The sequence below is a fragment of the Salvelinus alpinus genome, chromosome 3 (assembly GCF_045679555.1).
Source record: "Salvelinus alpinus chromosome 3, SLU_Salpinus.1, whole genome shotgun sequence".
Taxonomy (NCBI): domain Eukaryota; kingdom Metazoa; phylum Chordata; class Actinopteri; order Salmoniformes; family Salmonidae; genus Salvelinus; species Salvelinus alpinus.
This window is the reverse complement of record NC_092088.1, coordinates 71783072-71801622: the sequence shown is the minus strand read 5'-3', so window position 1 is coordinate 71801622 and position 18551 is coordinate 71783072. Positions and strand designations below refer to the sequence as shown.

The 18551-nt window shown below is 40.8% G+C and overlaps 1 protein-coding gene across 4 annotated transcripts in view; it reads left to right on the top strand.

Moving 5' to 3' along the window:
• Window positions 1-268: 268 nt before the first annotated feature.
• Window positions 269-18551, top strand: part of LOC139571247 (annexin A4-like) — a 32595-nt gene continuing 14312 nt past the window's right edge. For all 4 annotated transcript variants that reach the window (XR_011674261.1, XM_071393918.1, XM_071393920.1 and 1 more), the window contains exons 1-10: window positions 269-405; window positions 7124-7445; window positions 7581-7612; window positions 7893-8081; window positions 8247-8334; window positions 10435-10529; window positions 12033-12146; window positions 12716-12806; window positions 13567-13646; window positions 15768-15824. Coding sequence is in view for 3 of the 4 variants with exons in the window: in XM_071393918.1 (XP_071250019.1) it covers window positions 7133-7445; window positions 7581-7612; window positions 7893-8081; window positions 8247-8334; window positions 10435-10529; window positions 12033-12146; window positions 12716-12806; window positions 13567-13646; window positions 15768-15824 (1059 nt within the window). In the remaining variant the exon portion in view is untranslated. The remainder of the gene's footprint in view (window positions 406-7123; window positions 7446-7580; window positions 7613-7892; window positions 8082-8246; window positions 8335-10434; window positions 10530-12032; window positions 12147-12715; window positions 12807-13566; window positions 13647-15767; window positions 15825-18551) is intronic.

Sequence of the window (18551 nt, the reverse complement as noted above, 5' to 3'; positions counted from 1 at the left end):
GATGCAGCAGTTAGCTAGAATAGCTGTAGCTGTAGCAAAAGCTAGCCAAATAGCCATTTTACTGGTTGAAGTTTGTTTTTTAAGTATAATGCAGTTGATTTGCGATGATGACACAAACATATTAAGCAGGACATTCATACGAGCCTTAAAATCCAATTGTAATCCAAAAGCAGTGTGAAATGCACTCATAAGTAACATGTAAATATAGGCTTTTTTAGCTGGCGTTTTATAAGAACTCCCCCGTGTTCTGCCACCAACTTCCGAGCATCACCCTCGTGCGGCAATGTTTGCAAACACAGAAATGGGTCTATAATGATAAAAAAATAAAAAGCACAACAAATACACTGACCCACCCATACTACTTCCTGAATCTCTCCCCTTCAACGGCCCCGCCGTCAAAACCAAGTAAGACAAGTTATTTTGATTTTATAGGGTTATATTCTTAAATGTTAGCTTTTGTACCGATCCAAGTGAACTCGACTATTTCTCGAAATGTGCTTCTAGAATTGTGTGCAGGTTTAATCTTCTGACTGGCTTTATTTAGCTATTCTGCTAATTTTCTGTCAGAGCAAAGCATTTCCCATGTCAGCATCTCGTTTCAACACCCAATCCACCATCGCCCTTTGAAAACGCTCTTATTTGTTAACGATCCTGGATTTAGTTATTGTCACTTGTTTCATCGCTACACTTTTTTGTCATATTTTTCCTTTCCTACATGAACCTACTTGGCAGATCGACCAGGTTTTCTAATTAGAACTACGCAATAGAGGCTATAGTTTAATCTCAAACTGCCATTTTGCCTCTACTCGGGATGCGTAGGCTACTAGGCTACAATGTGATATTTCTTGGATGGCTACATTGTAATATTATGTAACAACCTCAGTGTATTATATTTATATTTATTATTCAGCGGAGAAAGGAACACATGAGACAACACAGACTATTCTGATTGGCTGGAAGGTTACATCGCAGCACCCATTCTAGTCTGATGTAGCCGAAAGTATGTTGTTTTATGAAATTATTTGCTTTATGGTTTTATTTCGTTATTTTGTTGTGTTCAAAATGAAGAATCAAGCCTTGACAGACACATTGTCGTGTGTTCGAAGCTAGTCCTCTAGCAATGCCTTTCCTTCTTAAACTTTGCATTAGGCCTGTACTGGGCCCGCCTTCCGGCCTGTTTATTCAGATTAATCCGTGTTCAGGGTAGATACGACTGAGATCCCGGTGTTGTGCCGAAAATCGCACCCTGACAGAATTCTCTCCCCCTTCGCGTGAACGCGCACACACTCAATTCTTCATTGCTGCGACTTGCTTGCTAGTTGAGATTGCTGCTCTTCACTCCGTTGTCAGTTTAGCCTACATTTCACTGATCTTAGTAGCAGAAAGCATGTTTTATTTGTGTCCTTCAAGGCAGCTGTCAATGATCACGTTAGGGTGCGTTTCATTTCATTTTATTTTCTTGCCTGCTGAAATTCTCCCCCCCTTCTAATTTCCTTAATTTTGTGTCTAGAGTCAAATACTTTCTGTGGCACACATCAGAGTCAAATACTTTCTATAGAACAAACTTAACGTCAGGACAGGCAACCGAAATTAATAATTAATGTATGTGTGTTATATTTAACATAGAGGAGGGAGTAAAATGTAGGCAAGCAATAAACATTTCAGAACAACTACTAGTCGAATAAGACATGGGACAGATGACGAATTTTGGCAGAGATTTATTTAGACTAATAAACTTGAAACAAATAGCCAAACTGAAAACTGTAGACATTACTAGTGCCTCCCCTGCGATCAAACTGCCATAAAAAAATAAAATGAAATGCAGCCTAACTGAGATTTTCGGCACAACACCGGAAAGTGTGACGTGTCAGAGGGGAGGCGGTGAGGAACACCCAATCGCCCCCTCCATATGTCACTGGTTATGTTGCTCTTTCGGGGTTAACCAGTCCAGGGAGTGTCTCAAAGTAGGAGTGCTGATGTAAGAACAGGTCTTCCTTGTATTAATTACGATTTAAAAGGCAAAACTGAACCTAGTGCACCACTTTGCGATTACAGGCCCTGAAACCAGAAACCTGCAAGGCAGTTTATGTTTATTGTGGTATACCCCGGCTTCAGATCAAGTCATGGTAGTGGAATACTGGTCAAGAGTCTGTAATAGTGTCTACTGTTTGTTCATTTGATCCCGGAGTCATATCATTCATCTCAACTACTCCATGTAGCCTATGCGAGGCACATCGAGTCTCGATTTGCCTGTGAACTTTTACTTCTCTATTATAATTTGAGTATATTTAGTGAACTATGCCTTTACACTTCTTTATTCTCTGAATAAAATTAGCAGATTTATTCTTTGACTAGAATATTTGGTCAGCTATTTTCCACAGTAATTATGCTTCCTCTGATCCTTTAGGCAAGGTACTGTAATGAAACAGTAGGGAGCAGGTCTCGAACCCTCGACCTTCTAGCCCGAAGTCCGGCGCGCTATCGACTGTGCCGCAAAAGCATGCTCGTGCGGCAGAGTCGATTTCTGCGCTTATAAACCAAGGGTCGTTACAGTACATATGTCATGTCCTTACAGTGTGTTTTGGAAAGGAAGTAAAACTCAAACTTTTTTATCCCATTTAAACTTTATTTAACTTGGCAAGTCTAAGGGGAAGTAGGAGTTACTCAAAACAATGAGCTTTCTCTTATGTAATAATCCAATGCCTGGAAATCTTGTCTCATGGAAATGTCTGTGTATGCTTAACTCATCCTTTAACTTTTATTTTTATTTTTACCAAATCTGTATTTTGGCTTTAAATGGTATGTTGTAGAAGTGTCCAGACACTTCTTTTGCGATTTCACTTGGTTTTGAGAAACTTACTCAGGGGTGAAAGTAGATTTAAATGTCTTCCCGGTACCTCCTATGTATGTTCCCGTATGTGTTGACCATAACAAGTGCCCCAGAACCAGTGGAAGCAAAAAATTAATAAATAACAGTAACATCAAAGATCCACCACCATATTTATACAGTAGATATGAGGTACTTTTCTGTATATGTATCCAGGTCAAAGAGCTCTACTTTCTTGTCATCTTATCGTAGTACCGGTTCCAATCCAAGTGCCAGGCAATAGCATTGTAAAATATTTTAGTGGACCTTTGATATTATGTGTCTGTTTAGCATCTAATGGTCCTGGGGTCCTTCTTAAGGTCAACGGCATCATGAACTCTAACAAGTACCAGGACATTTTAGCTAAAAACCTGGTTGCCTCTGCCAGGAGGCTGAAACTTGGCCACAAGTGAATCTTCTAGCAAGACAATAAGCCCAAGCACCCATTTTACCTCTTTTTTTTACAGATTAAAATGTATTTCTCTGAGCAATTGTATTAGTATAAAATATAATTTCCCTTTTTTTTTGCTTGCAATATTGCTATTATTTATTTCATTCAGTATTGTTTGCACGTCTGTATCAAAGGTCCCAATAATTTTGGACCAGAATGTATTTTATATACAGGGATCTCCAAAAATACTGGCACCCCTGACTGGCAATGCACAAGCAATATTTTAAAAATATAAACAATATAATTATAGAGAGAAACTCAAAATACCAACATTTGAGAAATACTGTACTTTATTAATGTTTCAATGGAACACACCAAAATAATTTATTGATTTTATTAAAAATCATTGTCCTCAAAAATAAAGGTTTCATAATTAATGGCACCCTTAAAGATTATTGTAAATAACATCTACCAAAATTAAACCAGGAATTAAATTCCACTTATTTAAGTCTTAAGGAACTATATTGAGGCATTACATCACTTTCTGTTTCACTAGGGTATAAAAATGAGGTAACACGCATGCAATATCCCTTTGTCATCCAACACCATGAAGAAAACAAAAGAACTGGCAGTTCAAAAAAAGATAAATCAAATTTTATTAGTCATTTGTGCCAAATACAACATGTGTAGACCTTGCAATGAAATGCTTACTTACGAGCCCCTAACCGACAGTGCAGTTAAAAAAATATGGATAAGAATAAAAGTAACAAGTAATTAAAGAGGAGAAGTAAAAAAAAAATAACAATATATACAGGGGGGTGGCGGTACAGAGTCAATGTGTGGCGGCACCGGTTAGTTTAGGTAGTATGTACATGTAGGTAGAGTTAATTAAGGTGACTATGCATAGATGACAACAGAGAGTGGCAGTGGTGGGGAGGGGAGGGGGGGGCAATGTGAATAATCTAGCCATTTGACTAGATGTTCAGGAGTCTTATGGGGGTAGAAGCTGTTTAGAAGTCTCTTGGACCTAGACTTGGCGCTCCGGTACCACTTACCGTGTGGTAGCAGAAAGAACAGTCTATGACTGGCTGGAGTCTTTGACAATTTTCAGGGCCTTCCTCTGACACCGCCTGGTATAGAGGTCCTGGATGGCAGGAAGCTTGGCCCCAATGATGTACTGGGCCATTCACACTACCCTCTGTAGTGCCTTGCGGACGGAAGTCGAGCAGTTGCCATACCAGGCAGTCATGCAACCAGTCAGGATGCTCTCGATGGTGCAGCTGTAAAACCTTTTGAGGATCTGAGGACCCATGCTAAATCTTTTCAGTCTCCTGAGGGGAATAGGTTTTGTCCTGCCTGCTTCACGACTGTCATGGTGTGCTTGGACCATGTTAGTTTGTTGGTGATGTGGACACCAAGGAACTTGAAGCTCTCAACCTGCTCCACTGCAGCCCTGTCGATGAGAATGGGGGCATGCTCGGTCCTCTTTTTCCTGTAGTCCACAGTCATCTCCTTTGTCTTGATCACGTTGAAGGAGAGGTTGTTGTCCTGGCACCACACGGCCAGGTCTCTGACCTCCCTATAGGCTGTCTCGTTGTTGTCGGTGTTCAGGCCTACCACTGTTGTGTCATCGGCATATTTAATGATATTTTGGAGTTGTGCCTGGCCGTGCAGTCATGAATGAACAGGGAGTACAGGAGGGGGCTGAGCACGCACCCCTAAGGGGCCCCTTTGTTGAGGATCAGCATGGCGGATGTGTTTTTACCTACCCTTACCACCTGGGGACGGCCTGTCAGGAAGTCCAGGATCCAGTTGCAGAGGGAGGTGTTTAGTCCCAGGGTCCTTAGCTTATTGATGAGCTTTCAGGGCACTATGGTGTTGAACGCTGAGCTGTAGTCAATGAATATCATTCTCACATAGGTGTTCCTTTTGTCCAGGTGGGAAAGGGCAGTGTGGAGTGCAATAGAGACTGCATCATCTGTGGATCTGTTGGGGTGGTATGCAAATTGGAGTGGGTCTAGGGTTTTTGGGATGAGGGTGTTGATGATGGTGTTGATACATGTTTGTCGCCAAACTCACTGGCTCCAGGTCATCTATACGTTTTTGCTAGGTAAAGCCCCGCCTTATCTCAACTCACGGGTCACCATAGCAACACCCACCCATCTGTAAATAGCCCATCCAACTACCTCATCCCCATATTGTTAATTTTTTTTGCTCTTTTGCAACCCAGTATCTCTACTTGCACACCATCCTCTGCACATCTGTCACTCCAGTGTTAATGCTAAATTGTAATTATTTCGCCTCTATGGCCTATTTATTGCCTTATCTCCCTAATCCTCCTACATTTGCACACACTGTACATAGACTTTCCTATTATGTTATTGACTGTACGTTTGTTTATCACGTGTAACTCTGTGTTGTTGTTTTTGTCGCACTGCTTTGCGATATCTTGGCCAGGTCACAGTTGTAAATGATAACTTGTTCACAACTGGCCTACCTGTTTAAATAAAAGTGAAATATAAAATGTGAGCCATAACCAGCCTTTCAAGGCACTTCATGGCAACAGATGTGAGTGCTACGGGTTGGTAGTCATTTAGGCAGGTTACCTTAGTGCCTGTGCCCAAGAACACTATGGTGGTCTGCTTAAAACATATTGGTATTACAGACTCGGACAGGGAGAGGTTGAAAATGTCAGTGAAGACAGTTGCTGGTTGGTCAGCCCATGCTCACAGCACACGTCTTGGTAATCCGTCTGGCCCTGCGGCCTTGTGAATGTTGACCTGTCTAAAGGTCTTACTCACATCGGCTGCGGAGAGCGTGATCACATAGTCTTCCGGTACAGCTGGTGCTCTCATGCATGTTTCAGTGTTATTTGCCTCGAAGTGAACATAGAAGTAGTTTAGCTCGTCCGGTAGGCTTGTGTCACTGGGCAGCTCTCGGCTGTGCTTGCTTTTGTAGTCTGAAATGGTTTGCAGGCCCTGACACATCCGACGAGCATCAGAGCCGGTGTAGTAGGACTCGCTCTTAGTCCAGTATTGACACTTTGCCTGTTTGATGGTTCGTCGGAGGGCATAAGCGGCATAGCTTATAATTTTCCGGGTTAGAGTCCCGCTCCTTGAAAGAGGCAGCTCTAGCCTTTAGCTCAGTGTGGATGCTGCCTGTAATCCATGGTTTCTGGTTGGGGTATGTACGTACAGTCACTGTGGGGAAGACGTCATCGATGCACTTATTGATGAAGCCAATGACTGATGTGGTATACTCCTGAGTGCCATTGGAGGAATCCGGGAACATATTCCTGTCTGTGCTAGCAAAACAGTCATGTAGCTTAGCATCTGCTTCATCTGACCACTTTTTTTATTGATCTAGTCACTGATGCTTCCTGGTTTAATTTTTGCTTGTAAGCAGGAATCAGGAGGATATAATTATGGTCAGATTTGCCAAATGGAGGGCCAGGGAGAGCTTTGTATGCATCTCTGTGTGGAGTATAGGTGGTCCAGAGTTCTTTTCCCTCTGGTTGCACATTTAACATGTTGATAGAAATTAGGTTAAACTGATTTAAGTTTCTCTGCATTAAAGTCCCCGGCTATCGCAGTCCTGATGTTTAAACTTCTGATCCACTGGAATTGTGATACAGTGAAATAATCTGTCTGTAAACAATTGTTGGAAAAATTACGTGTCATGCACAAAGTAGATGTCCTAACCGACTTGCCAAAACTATAGTTTGTTAACAAGAAATTTGTGGAGTGGTTGAAAAACGAGTTTTAATGACTCCAACCTAAGTGTATGTAAACGTCTGACTTCAACTGTATATATATATATTTTTTTAAATACTTACGCCTCACCTTCTCATGCTTCCTTTCTTTCAGGTCCTAAAGATGAGTTATCCAGGTTACCCTTCCTCCGGTGGCTACCCTCCCCAGGCAGGTGGCTACCCTCCCCAGGCAGGTGGCTACCCTCCCCAGGCAGGTGGCTACCCTCCCCAGGCAGGTGGCTACCCTCCCCAGGCAGGTGGCTACCCTCCCCAGGCAGGTGGCTACCCCCCACAACCGGGTGCATATCCCCCCCAAGCAGGAGGCTACCCACCCCAGGCCGGCGGCTACCCACCCCAAGCCGGCTGCTACCCCCCCCAGGCAGGGGGCTACCCTCCCCAGCAGGCCGGAGGTTATCCTTGCATTCCTCCAGCACAAGGTAAGGCTATTATTTTGGGACTACATTAGTATTTTGTTTTCATGGTAGTGCAAAAGTGTGCTATTTCTGGTTTGGAGTTATCCTGTTCATTAAAATCATGCTACATCACTCACTTGTTGTCTCTTCATTCTCTAGGTGGTTGGGGTGGAGCCCCTGTTGGTGGAATGGTAAGTATGACTTATTATCTTGTATCAAGTAGGTAACTAAGAACCAAGTAACTACCAACATATTGACAGGCTCTAAATCAGCTGGTTCTATTTACGACCTGATCTACACACCCTGTAACATGTATGGAGTCTGTTACCATGTCATTATGTCCCAAATGGCTCCCCATTCCTATGGGTCCTGGTCAAAAGTAGTGCACTATTTAGGGATTAGGGTGCCATTTGGGACATAGCCAGAGCCAGTAATGTGATACCAGCTATCACCTCATTTTCTCCATTCCAGCCAGGTGGAGGTATGCCCCAGGGGTACCCAGGCAGTCCTGCTCCATGTCCACCCCAGGGGTACCCAGGAGGCCCTGCCCCAGGACAGCAGCCCATGCCTGGCTACCCTGGAGGAGCCCCGGCACCCAACCCCTCCATGCCAGGATACGGAGGTGGTGCTCCGGCTACTCCCCATTCACCTGCCATCAATGTGAGAATCTCTTGTTTCTTTTTCAGTTTGTGTCATGTGGATTGAAACCATTAACCTGTATTTACATGTATTTACATAGCTTTTTCCTAATATACTTTACAAAGTATTTCCTTGTTTTAGTATTTCCTTGCTTCATTTTCAGTACTTGTTTGTATTTGTCATTAGAGAGGCTACAGGGGTGCGATAAAGGACCACCCAGGTGCTGACCCTCTGAGGGATGTGGAAGTCCTCCGTAAGGCCATGAAGGGCTTTGGTCAGTAGCTCATCATTATAGGCATTCACTATCATGGATAGATGTATGAAGGATTTGATGAGATTCAGTAAAATTCTAATAACACATTATTTAGAGATGCACATTACATACCTGAAGTCCCTTCTGGGAAAAATAGTTATTTTATTATATTCTATAAATCTTCAATGGTTAGATGCATATGTAGAATATTATACAATTAAGAGCACACTATTTAGTGATACACATTCCATCTACTACCAGTTAACTTCTAATTAGTCCCAATCCCGGATCCGGGAGCACCCCCCACAGTAAAAAAGCTGACTAGCATAGCCTAGCATAGCGTCACAAGTAAATACTAGCATCTAAATATCATTAAATCACAAGTCCAAGACACCAGATGAAAGATACACATCTTGTGAATCCAGCCATCATTTCTGATTTTTAAAATGTTTTACAGGGAAGACACAATATGTAAATCTATTAGCTAACCACGATAGCAAAAGACACAACTTTTTTTCCCCACAATTTTTTTCCTGCATAGGTAGCTATCACAATTTCGACCAGATAAAGATATATATAGCCACTAACCAAGAAACAACTTCATCAGATGACAGTCTGATAACATATTTATTGTATAGCATATGTTTTTTTAGAAAAATGTGCATATTTCAGGTATAAATCACAGTTCTACATTGCAGCTGCAATCTGAAATAATGCCGAAGCAGCCAGAATAATTAGAGACCAACGTCAAATACCGAAATACTCATCATAAAACATTTCTTAAAAATACACAGCGTACAGCAAATGAAAGACCAACATCTTGTGAATCCAGCCAATATTTCAGATTTTTTAAGTGTTTTACAGCGAAAACACAATTTAGCATTATATTAGCTTACCACAATAGCCGGAAACACAAGCCGTTTACCAGTAGCAAAGGTTCGCGATCGTAACAATCCAGCAAAAGATATATAATTTTTGACTAACCTTGATATACTTCATCAGATGACAGTCCTGTAACATCATATTACACAATGCATATAGGTTTTGTTCGAAAATGTGCATATTTAGCAGCACAAATCGTGGTTATACAATGTGATTAGTAGCAACATTTCAGGCAATCTGGCCGGCGCCATCTTGGAGAGGCACCTAATCTAATCGATAACTAATCGTAAACTTGACTAAAAAATACAGGTTGGACAGCAAATGAAAGACACATTAGTTCTTAATGCAATCGCTGTGTTAGATTTTTTAAATTAACGTTACTCGACATTCAGCGTGCGTTACAGCGAGACCATGCCTAAATCAATGGCGGACAAATAATTTTACATCTTTCCACAGATATACGAATTAACATCATAAATAGCTCTTACTTTTGGATGATCTTCCATCAGAATCTTGGGCAAGTGGTCCTTTGTCCAGAACAATCGTCTTTTGGTTGAAAGATGTCCTCTACTCCTGTAGAAATTAGCTGCTAACGCCGATGTACCGGAGAGGTGCCCAACTCGTGATAACGCCTGACAAAGAAACTCCAGAAAATCGCAATAAACTGCTATAAACTGCTATAAGTCGGTTTAAATTAACTACCTTATGAAGTTTTTAAGACAAAAAACAAATCAAATCAGAGCCGGAGATATAGAACTGCTAAACCGAAAGCTTTTGAAGACGCCATGCCGGTTTCCCTCCTGCGTCAGGCGCCTCGTCGAAAAGGTCGGTACTTCCGTTCCAAGAGGTTTTATACTCCCCCAGATGGTGCTATCCGCTCCATTCAAAGTCTCACCGCTTACTGACATCTAGGGGAAGGCGTATGCAGTGCATGTAGCCCCATAGCTTATAAGGGAATTTATAAACCGACCCTGGAACAGAGACCTCAATTTCAGAAATCTCACTTCTTGACAGGAAGTGAGCTGCAGAATGAGTTCTGTTTCACTCAGAGAAATAATTCAAACGGTTTTAGAAACTAGAGAGTGTTTTCTATCAAATAGTAATAATAATATGCATATTGTACGAGCAAGAATTGAGTACGAGGCAGTTTAATCTGGGAACGAAAAATCTTCAAAGTGTAAACAGCACCCCCTATTGAGAAAAGGTGTTAAACTGCTAATAATAGATCATTTTCAACAGGCACGGATGAGTCCGCTATAATTGAGCTTCTTGGAAGCCGCACCAGCAAGCAGAGGGTTCCAATGGTTGCAGCCTACAAAACCACTTATGGGAAGGTGAGGTTTACACTAAAGTAATGACTGTGGTTTCTTCTATTGTCTGCTATTGTTGCTGTTAGTTTAACTTCCATGTAGTGTTCATCTATGTCTGCGTCCTGTAGTGGTAATTCTAACCAAAAGGAGATCGAGACTGTATTCTTCAAAACAACTTTATTATAACATTTGCAAAAATGAAGCAATCAATAACAACCACTCAGTGCATCGTTAGGAAAGCCCAATGAACAGAGTTCTCTCTCTTATAGAAAAACTACCATCTATTTTGTCTACGTGGCAGTTTAGCAGATGGAAACAGGGACGGAACATGGTGTGTAAAAGCAGATTTAGCTTGTCTGTTCAGATAATGGTGGCAACATCAACTGTCTGTTCCTTCCTGCTTGTTTTCACACATCTAAGTTCCTGTAGATTGTGAAAACAGGATTTTACATACTGAGGTCGCACCAGAACGGCTCTTATCTGTATGCCAAGATTTATGACTAAGTCACACGACAAGCCTGTATCAGTAAAAATACTAACATATAACAATAGACAACTATCTTAAATTAAACAGCATAGTATGTCAATCAAATGTATTTATAAAGCCCTTCTTACATCAGCTGATGTCACAAAGTGCTGTACAGAAACCCAGCCTAAAACCAAAACAGCAAGCAATGCAGGTGTAAAAGCACGGTGGCTAGGAAAAACTCCCTAGAAAGGCCAGAACCTAGGAAGAAACCTAGAGAGGAACCAGGCTATGAGGGGTGGCCAGTCCTCTTCTGGCTGTGCCGGGTGGAGATTATAACAGAACATGGCCAAGATGTTCAAATGTTCATAAATGACCAGCAGGGTCAAATAATAATAATCACAGTGGTTGTAGACGGTGCAACGGGTCAGCACCTCAGGAGTAAATGTTAGTTGGCTTTTCATAGCCGATCATTCAGAGTATCTCTACCACTCCTGCTGTCTCTAGAGAGTTGAAAGCAGCAGGTCTGGGATAGGTAGCACGTCCGGTGAACAGGTCAGGGTTCCATAGCCGCAGGCAGAACAGTTGAAACTGGAGCAGCAGCAAAACCAGGTGGACTGGGGACAGCAAGGTGTCATCAGGCCAGGTAGTCCTGAGGCATGGTCCTAGGGCTCAGGTCCTCCGAGAGAGAGAAAGAATGAAAGAAAGAGAATTAGAGAGAGCATACTTCAATTCACACAGGACACCGTATAAGACAGGAGAAATACTCCAGATATAACAGACTGACCCTAGCCCCCCGACACATAAACTATTGCAGCATAAATACTGGTGGCTGAGACAGGAGGGGTCGGGAGACACTGTGTCTAATTAAACAGTATAGTATGTAATTCATATTTAATTTACACCGCAGTCTCAAATGGCACCCTATTCCCTATTTATTCCCCTATGAGCCCTGGTTGAAAGTAGTGCGCTATATAGGGAATAGGGTGGAGCAGCAGCACATTTGGGGCACAGATTTACTGTATGTTGAGTGACCTCTTACACAATCTTCTATTTCACAGGATTTATTCCACGATCTAAAGTCTGAGCTGACTGGGAGTTTTGAGATGCTGGCTATTGCCATGTTGCAGACACCAGCCAAGTTCGATGCATCTGAACTCAAAGAAGCCATATCGGTTTGAACGGGTTCTTTTGTTTACTCTTAGACTATACCAGGGTCATGTTCATTAGAGCAAAACGTAGGATAACATTTTGAAACAAAACAGAAACAAGCTTCTTATTGGACAAGTTCTGATATTACCTCCCCATTTCAGTCCGTTATGGACTGTTTTCTTCTGTTTTGTGCCTACTGAACACCACCCAGGTTATTCCACTCTTTATATTAGGCCTTTTTTGTGAGTCATTTCAGTATGAAACAGAAAGAAAAGCTCCATTAAAGACAGTAAAAGTCAGGTATGTTGAGGCCTGAGGAATCGCCCATCTTACTATCTGGTGAACAAAAGTGATTTAGCTACTTACTGTAGCTTGTAGAGAACAAGTATTACTTGGGCCATGATGTATTCTTGTCTTGAACCACAGCTATATGGTGAACTATGTGGTGATTCAATGTAGCTGTAGAGAATAAGTATTACTTTATTGCACCTGGCCAGTAATTATTATTGTCTTCTAGATCATTTCTGGAACTCATACACATAGCATTTATATATTTTACTGTATACTTAACCCTGGCTGGTTTTGTTCTCAGGGTGCAGGTACTGATGAAGCATGTCTCATTGAGATCCTGTCATCTCGCTCCAATGCAGAAATCAGAGAAATCAATCAAATTTACAAACATGGTAAGAGCTGTGTATTTGTATTTATTATGGATCCCCATTAGCTGCTGCCAAGGCAACAGTAGCTAAAATGCCAAGGCAGCAGCTACTCTTCCTGGGGTCCAGCAGAGTTAAGGCAGTTTATACAATTTTAAAAACATTACAATACATTCACAGATTTCACAACACACCTACTCCACCACTAACACATATCTACAGTACAAAATCCATGTGTACGTGTGTGTATAGTGCGTATGTTATCGTGTGTGTGTTTGTGGCAACTGACCACATGACTGAACAGTAATCCAGGTGCGACAAAACTAGCACCTGCCTTGTTGATAGTGTTGTTAAAAAGACAGAGCAGCTCTTTATTATGGATAGACTTCTCCCCATCTTAGCTACTGTTGTATCAATATGTTTTGATGACAGTTTACAATCCAGGGTTACTCCAAGCAGTTTAGTCACCTCAACTTGCTCAATTTCAACATGGTTTAGTGAATGATTTGTCCCAAATACAATGCTTTTAGTTTTATAAATATTTAGGACTAACTTATTCCTTGCCACCCACTCTGAAACTAACTGCAGCTCTTTGTTAAGTGTTGCAGTCATTTCAGTCACTGTAGTAGCTGACATGTATAGTGTTGAGTAATCTGTATGCCAGTGGCATGTCATTAGTAAAGATTGAAAAAAGTAAGGAGCCTAGACACCTGCCCTGTGTGTTTCAGAGTAACTGACTGAAATGGCGTTCGTTTAAGAATATGTATTGAAATTCTGTTTGTTTCAGAGTATGGTAAGACCCTGGAGGATTCCATCAGTAACGACACCTCGGGACACTTCCGTAGGCTCCTCGTCTCACTCTGTCAGGTAACTTTTTATTGATATGTTATTGATGGGTTTTTGTTATGTTATTGATGTGTTGTTAATCGTTATCATTGCGTAACATCTTTGAAAGTGAAGGCTGTCGTGGCAATTTCCTGTATTACCAAATGAGGAGAGTTATAAACCACACACCAGTCAGAGTTATACTTAAATTTCATCTTTAATAATATGAGCTTCAAAATCGCCCTTTGACTCTCAGATCAATTCAGTGTCTATAATGAATTCTGAGAGTGCCTACAAAAGAATAACAAGATCTTTTATAGCCAAGATACACCCCTCTCAACTCACATGACGAACCACAGATCTTAGGAACAGTTCACAAAGAAAGACTTTTACTTGAGAAAGAGGAGTATCCCATAGCCAGATAGCATTAGCTATAAATTATCGTTCAGTTTGGTCTCTAAGATGAGGTTCTAATCTCGTTCCTGGTACTTCATAGTACAAAAACACCAACTCATCCAATGGCATATATCAATTGTCAACCCTAGATACTCCCATCTCAAGTACAATCCACTCCTGGACAAGCTCACTGAGGGGAGTGAGCCTCTAGGTCATATACTATCTCAAGATAAGTGCAACATCAGAGGGGACATACAATGGTTCCAGACACTGCCATACTCCTCCCCCCAATGGGAAAAGGAGGGAGTGACTGGCGTACAGACATTGTGGAGACAACTAACTGGTTCCCCATTAATCACGCCATCCCTTCACATGGTTTAACAGATACATTCACATATGAAGACAATGTTCCATTCTGACCTCTCCCTTTCTGATAATCTGCATATTACCAGACATGTAAAGGACAAGCCTGACCTCTCCCCTCTCTGGGCCCCAAGTGACTTTTCCCTAGCTGAGAAGGGAAAAGTGCAACTGCCAACAGTATAGTCCAAAGGGAGACATTCTAATGACAAGTATCTCACATAAGCATATTATGTAAATAAAACATCTTATTTATCTATGTTACCTAACTAATTCTGATTCAGCCGCCACAAGGCTAAAGCTGATTCATGATGACAACCTAATACTCAACAAAGTCGGTGCTCTTGCACTTCAAACTGGCTATCTAATGGCTACAAATTAGACATATCTTTAATTTGTGTTAACAATTTCTGAAATGTCATATTATTTTAATGAAGTGAACAAGCGAAAAATACTTGGGGAAACCAAATTTGTATGAAACTGCTATTTCCCTCTCAAGATAAACATCTACTATAGCCCCTTCCTGAGTCAGGAGTCAGGAAGTAGAGCCTATTATAGAGCAATTTTTTGTTAACAAGCAAACGTCATATTGGAGTGGTGCACACGTATGCTCGCAGCAAAAAGTCCTGTAGCAGATAGCTATACACTGATGTTGGGACATTGACACTGATGTTGGGACATTGACAAACTTAGTAGTGTGTGAGTGATGACCATGAAAACACATAAGACTGATGGCTATAGCTATGTTCAACAAGTTATTATTCTTCTGGCTTTACCTAGCTCTATTTGGGATATTTTACCTTGCCTCGCTGGCTTGCTACGTAATCAGTCCTCCAATGACATCTGCAATGTTGTAGATGATGACCATCTGATTACATGTTTGTTAACTTGCAGGAGCTGTATTTGAAGTTGAATGATCGTATCCACTTCAATGTAAACAAACCCCTTTCTATTGCGAATATGTGCCCAAAACATTTGATGCGGCTGGGTCTGGATTTTTCAAGAAGCAATGGGTCTATGGATGCATCCCAAAACTGTAGCCTATTCCCTATATAGTGCACTACTTTTGACCAGAACCGTATGGGCCTGGTCAAAAGTAGTGCACTATAAATGGAATGGGGTGTAATTTAGGACGTAACCCATAAAGATACCCTGGAAGATTTATGGAAGCAATTACTGAAATTGGGGAGGAGAAGTTGAGTTTCCATGCCTCAAATTCCTTCCAAGCTACGAGTATTCCACTGTTCATAGTTTGTAAGGGTTTCCAGATTTTTTTCCCCCTGTGGAATAATATCGTCTGCCTCCCAGGCAACGGTCAAAAGCAGTGCACTATATAGGGAATAAGATGCCATTTGGGACGCATCCATTTCTTTTGTAGTAAAAAAATGTTTTGCTTCCTGTTTGAAGGGAAATCGAGACGAGAGGGAACAAGTGGACATCAACATGGCCAAACAGGATGCTCAGGTGAACACGGTTTCTTGTTCTGTCAATATAATAGCAGTTCAATTGTTTTAAAGATCTTTGTGATGTCACAATAGTGCTTATATACCCAGTAGGCTTATAAGAAATTGGACATTTATTTGTTTCATTTCTGATCTGAAACTTTACTTAAGGAAGCATGTGTCTGCCAATATTCATCTTTAAAAAATTGAATGAAAAAAATATTGTCAGCCGATATATGATTCCAAAGATATGATATATGATTCCAAAGAGTTAGACAAGCATTTCATGCTTCTACTGATAGTTATTTTGTGTTAGATACTGATCATGTTGTGCGTTAGAAACTGATCATGTTGTTTATTGTTAATTTTTTAATTTTTGATTTCACCATTATTTAACCAGGTAGGCCAGTTGAGAACAAGTTCTCATTTACAACTGCGTACAGTCAATAACACAATAGAAAAAAGTGGGAAAAAAAGTCTATATACAGTGTGTGCAAATGGCGTGAGGAGGTAAGGCAATAAATAGGCCATAGTGGCGAAATAATTACAATTTAGCAAATTAACACTGGAGTGATAGATGTGCAAGTAGAGATTCTGGGATGCAAAGGAGCAAAAAAAGAATAACAATATGGGGATGAGGTAGTTGGGTGGGCTATTTACAGATGGGCTGTGTACAACTGCAGCCATCGGTTAGCTGCTCAGATAGCTGATGTTTAAAGTTAGTGAGGGAAATATAAGTCTCCAGCTTCAGCGATTTTTGCAATTCGTTTCAGTCATTAGCAGCAGAGAACTGGAAGGAAAGGCGGCCAAAGAGGTGTTGGCTTTGGGGTTGACCAGTGAGATATACCTGCTGGAGCACATGCTACGGGAGGGTGTTGTTATCGTGACCAGTGAGCTGAGATAAGGGGGGGCTTTACCTAGCAACAACTTATAGATGACCTGGAGCCAGTGGGTCTGGCGACGAATATGCAGCGAGGGCCAGCCGACGAGAGCATACAGGTCGCAGTGGTGGGTGGTATATGGGGCTTTGGTGACAAAACGGATGGCACTGTGATAAGACTGCATCCAGTTTGCTGAGTAGAGTGTTGGAGCCTATTTTGTAAATTATATCGCCGAAGTCGAGGATCGGTAGGATATTCAGTTTTACGAGGGTATGTTTAGCGGCGTGAGTGAAGGAGGCTTTGTTGCGAAATAGGAAGCCGATTCTAGATTTAATTTTGGATTGGAGATGTTTAATGTGAGTCTGGAAGGAGAGTTTACAGTCTAGCCAGACACCTATGTATTTGTAGTTGTCCACATATTCTAAATCAGAACCGTCCAGAGTAGTGATGCTGGTCCGGCGGGCGGGTGCGGGCAGCGATCGGTTGAAAAGCATACTTTTAGTTTTACTAGCGTTTAAGAGCAGTTGTGTGTTACAAACTGATAATGTTATGTTGTGCGTTAGAAACTGATAGTGTTATGTTGTGTGTTAGAAACCGATAATGTTATGTTGTGTGTTAGAAACTGATCATGTTGTGCGTTAGAAACTGATCCTGTTATGTTGTGTGTTAGAAACTGATCATGTTATGTTGTGTGTTAGAAACTGATAATGTTATGTTGTGTGTTAGAAACTGAACATGTTGTGTGTTAGAAACTGATAATGTTATGTTGTGTGTTAGAAACTGATAATGTTATGTTGTGTCTTAGAAACTGATCATGTTATGTTGTGCGTTAGAAACTGATTATGTTGTGTGTTAGAAACTGATAATGTTATGTTGTGTGTTAGAAACTGAACATGTTGTGTGTTAGAAACTGATAATGTTATGTTGTGTGTTAGAAACTGATCATGTTATGTTGTGCGTTAGAAACTGATAATGTTATGTTGTGTGTTAGAAACTGATCATGTTATGTTGTGCGTTAGAAACTGATCATGTTATGTTGTGCTTTAGAAACTGATCATGTTATGTTGTGCGTTAGAAACTGATCATGTTATGTTGTGCGTTAGAAACTGATAATGTTATGTTGTGTGTTAGAAACTGATAATGTTATGTTGTGTGTTAGAAACTGATAATGTTATGTTGTGTGTTAGAAACTGAACACGTTGTGTGTTAGAAACTGATAATGTTATGTTGTGTGTTAGAAACTGAACACGTTGTGTGTTAGAAACTGATAATGTTATGTTGTGTGTTAGAAACTGATCATGTTATGTTGTGCGTTAGAAACTGATAATGTTATGTTGTGTGTTAGAAACTGAACATGTTGTGTGTTAGAAACTGATAATGTTATGTTGTGTGTTAGAAACTGAACACGTTGTGTGTTAGAAACTGATAATGTTATGTTGTGTGTTAGAAACTAAACACGTTGTGTGTTAGAAACTGATAATGTTATGTTGTGTGTTAGAAACTGATAATATTATGTTGTGTGTTAGAAACGGATCATGTTGTGTGTTAGAAACTGATCATGTTGTGTGTTAAAAACTGATCATGTTGTGTGTTAGAAACTGATCATGTTGTGTGTTAGAAACTGATCATGTTGTGTGTTAGAAACTGATCATGTTGTGTGTTAGAAACTGATCATGTTGTGTGTTAGAAACTGATCATGTTGTGTGTTAGAAACTGATAATGTTATGTTGTGTGTTAGAAACTGATCATGTTGTGTGTTAGAAACTGATAATGTTATGTTGTGTGTTAGAAACTGATAATGTTATGTTGTGTGTTAGAAACTGATCCTGTTATGTTGTGTGTTAGAAACTGATAATGTTATGTTGTGT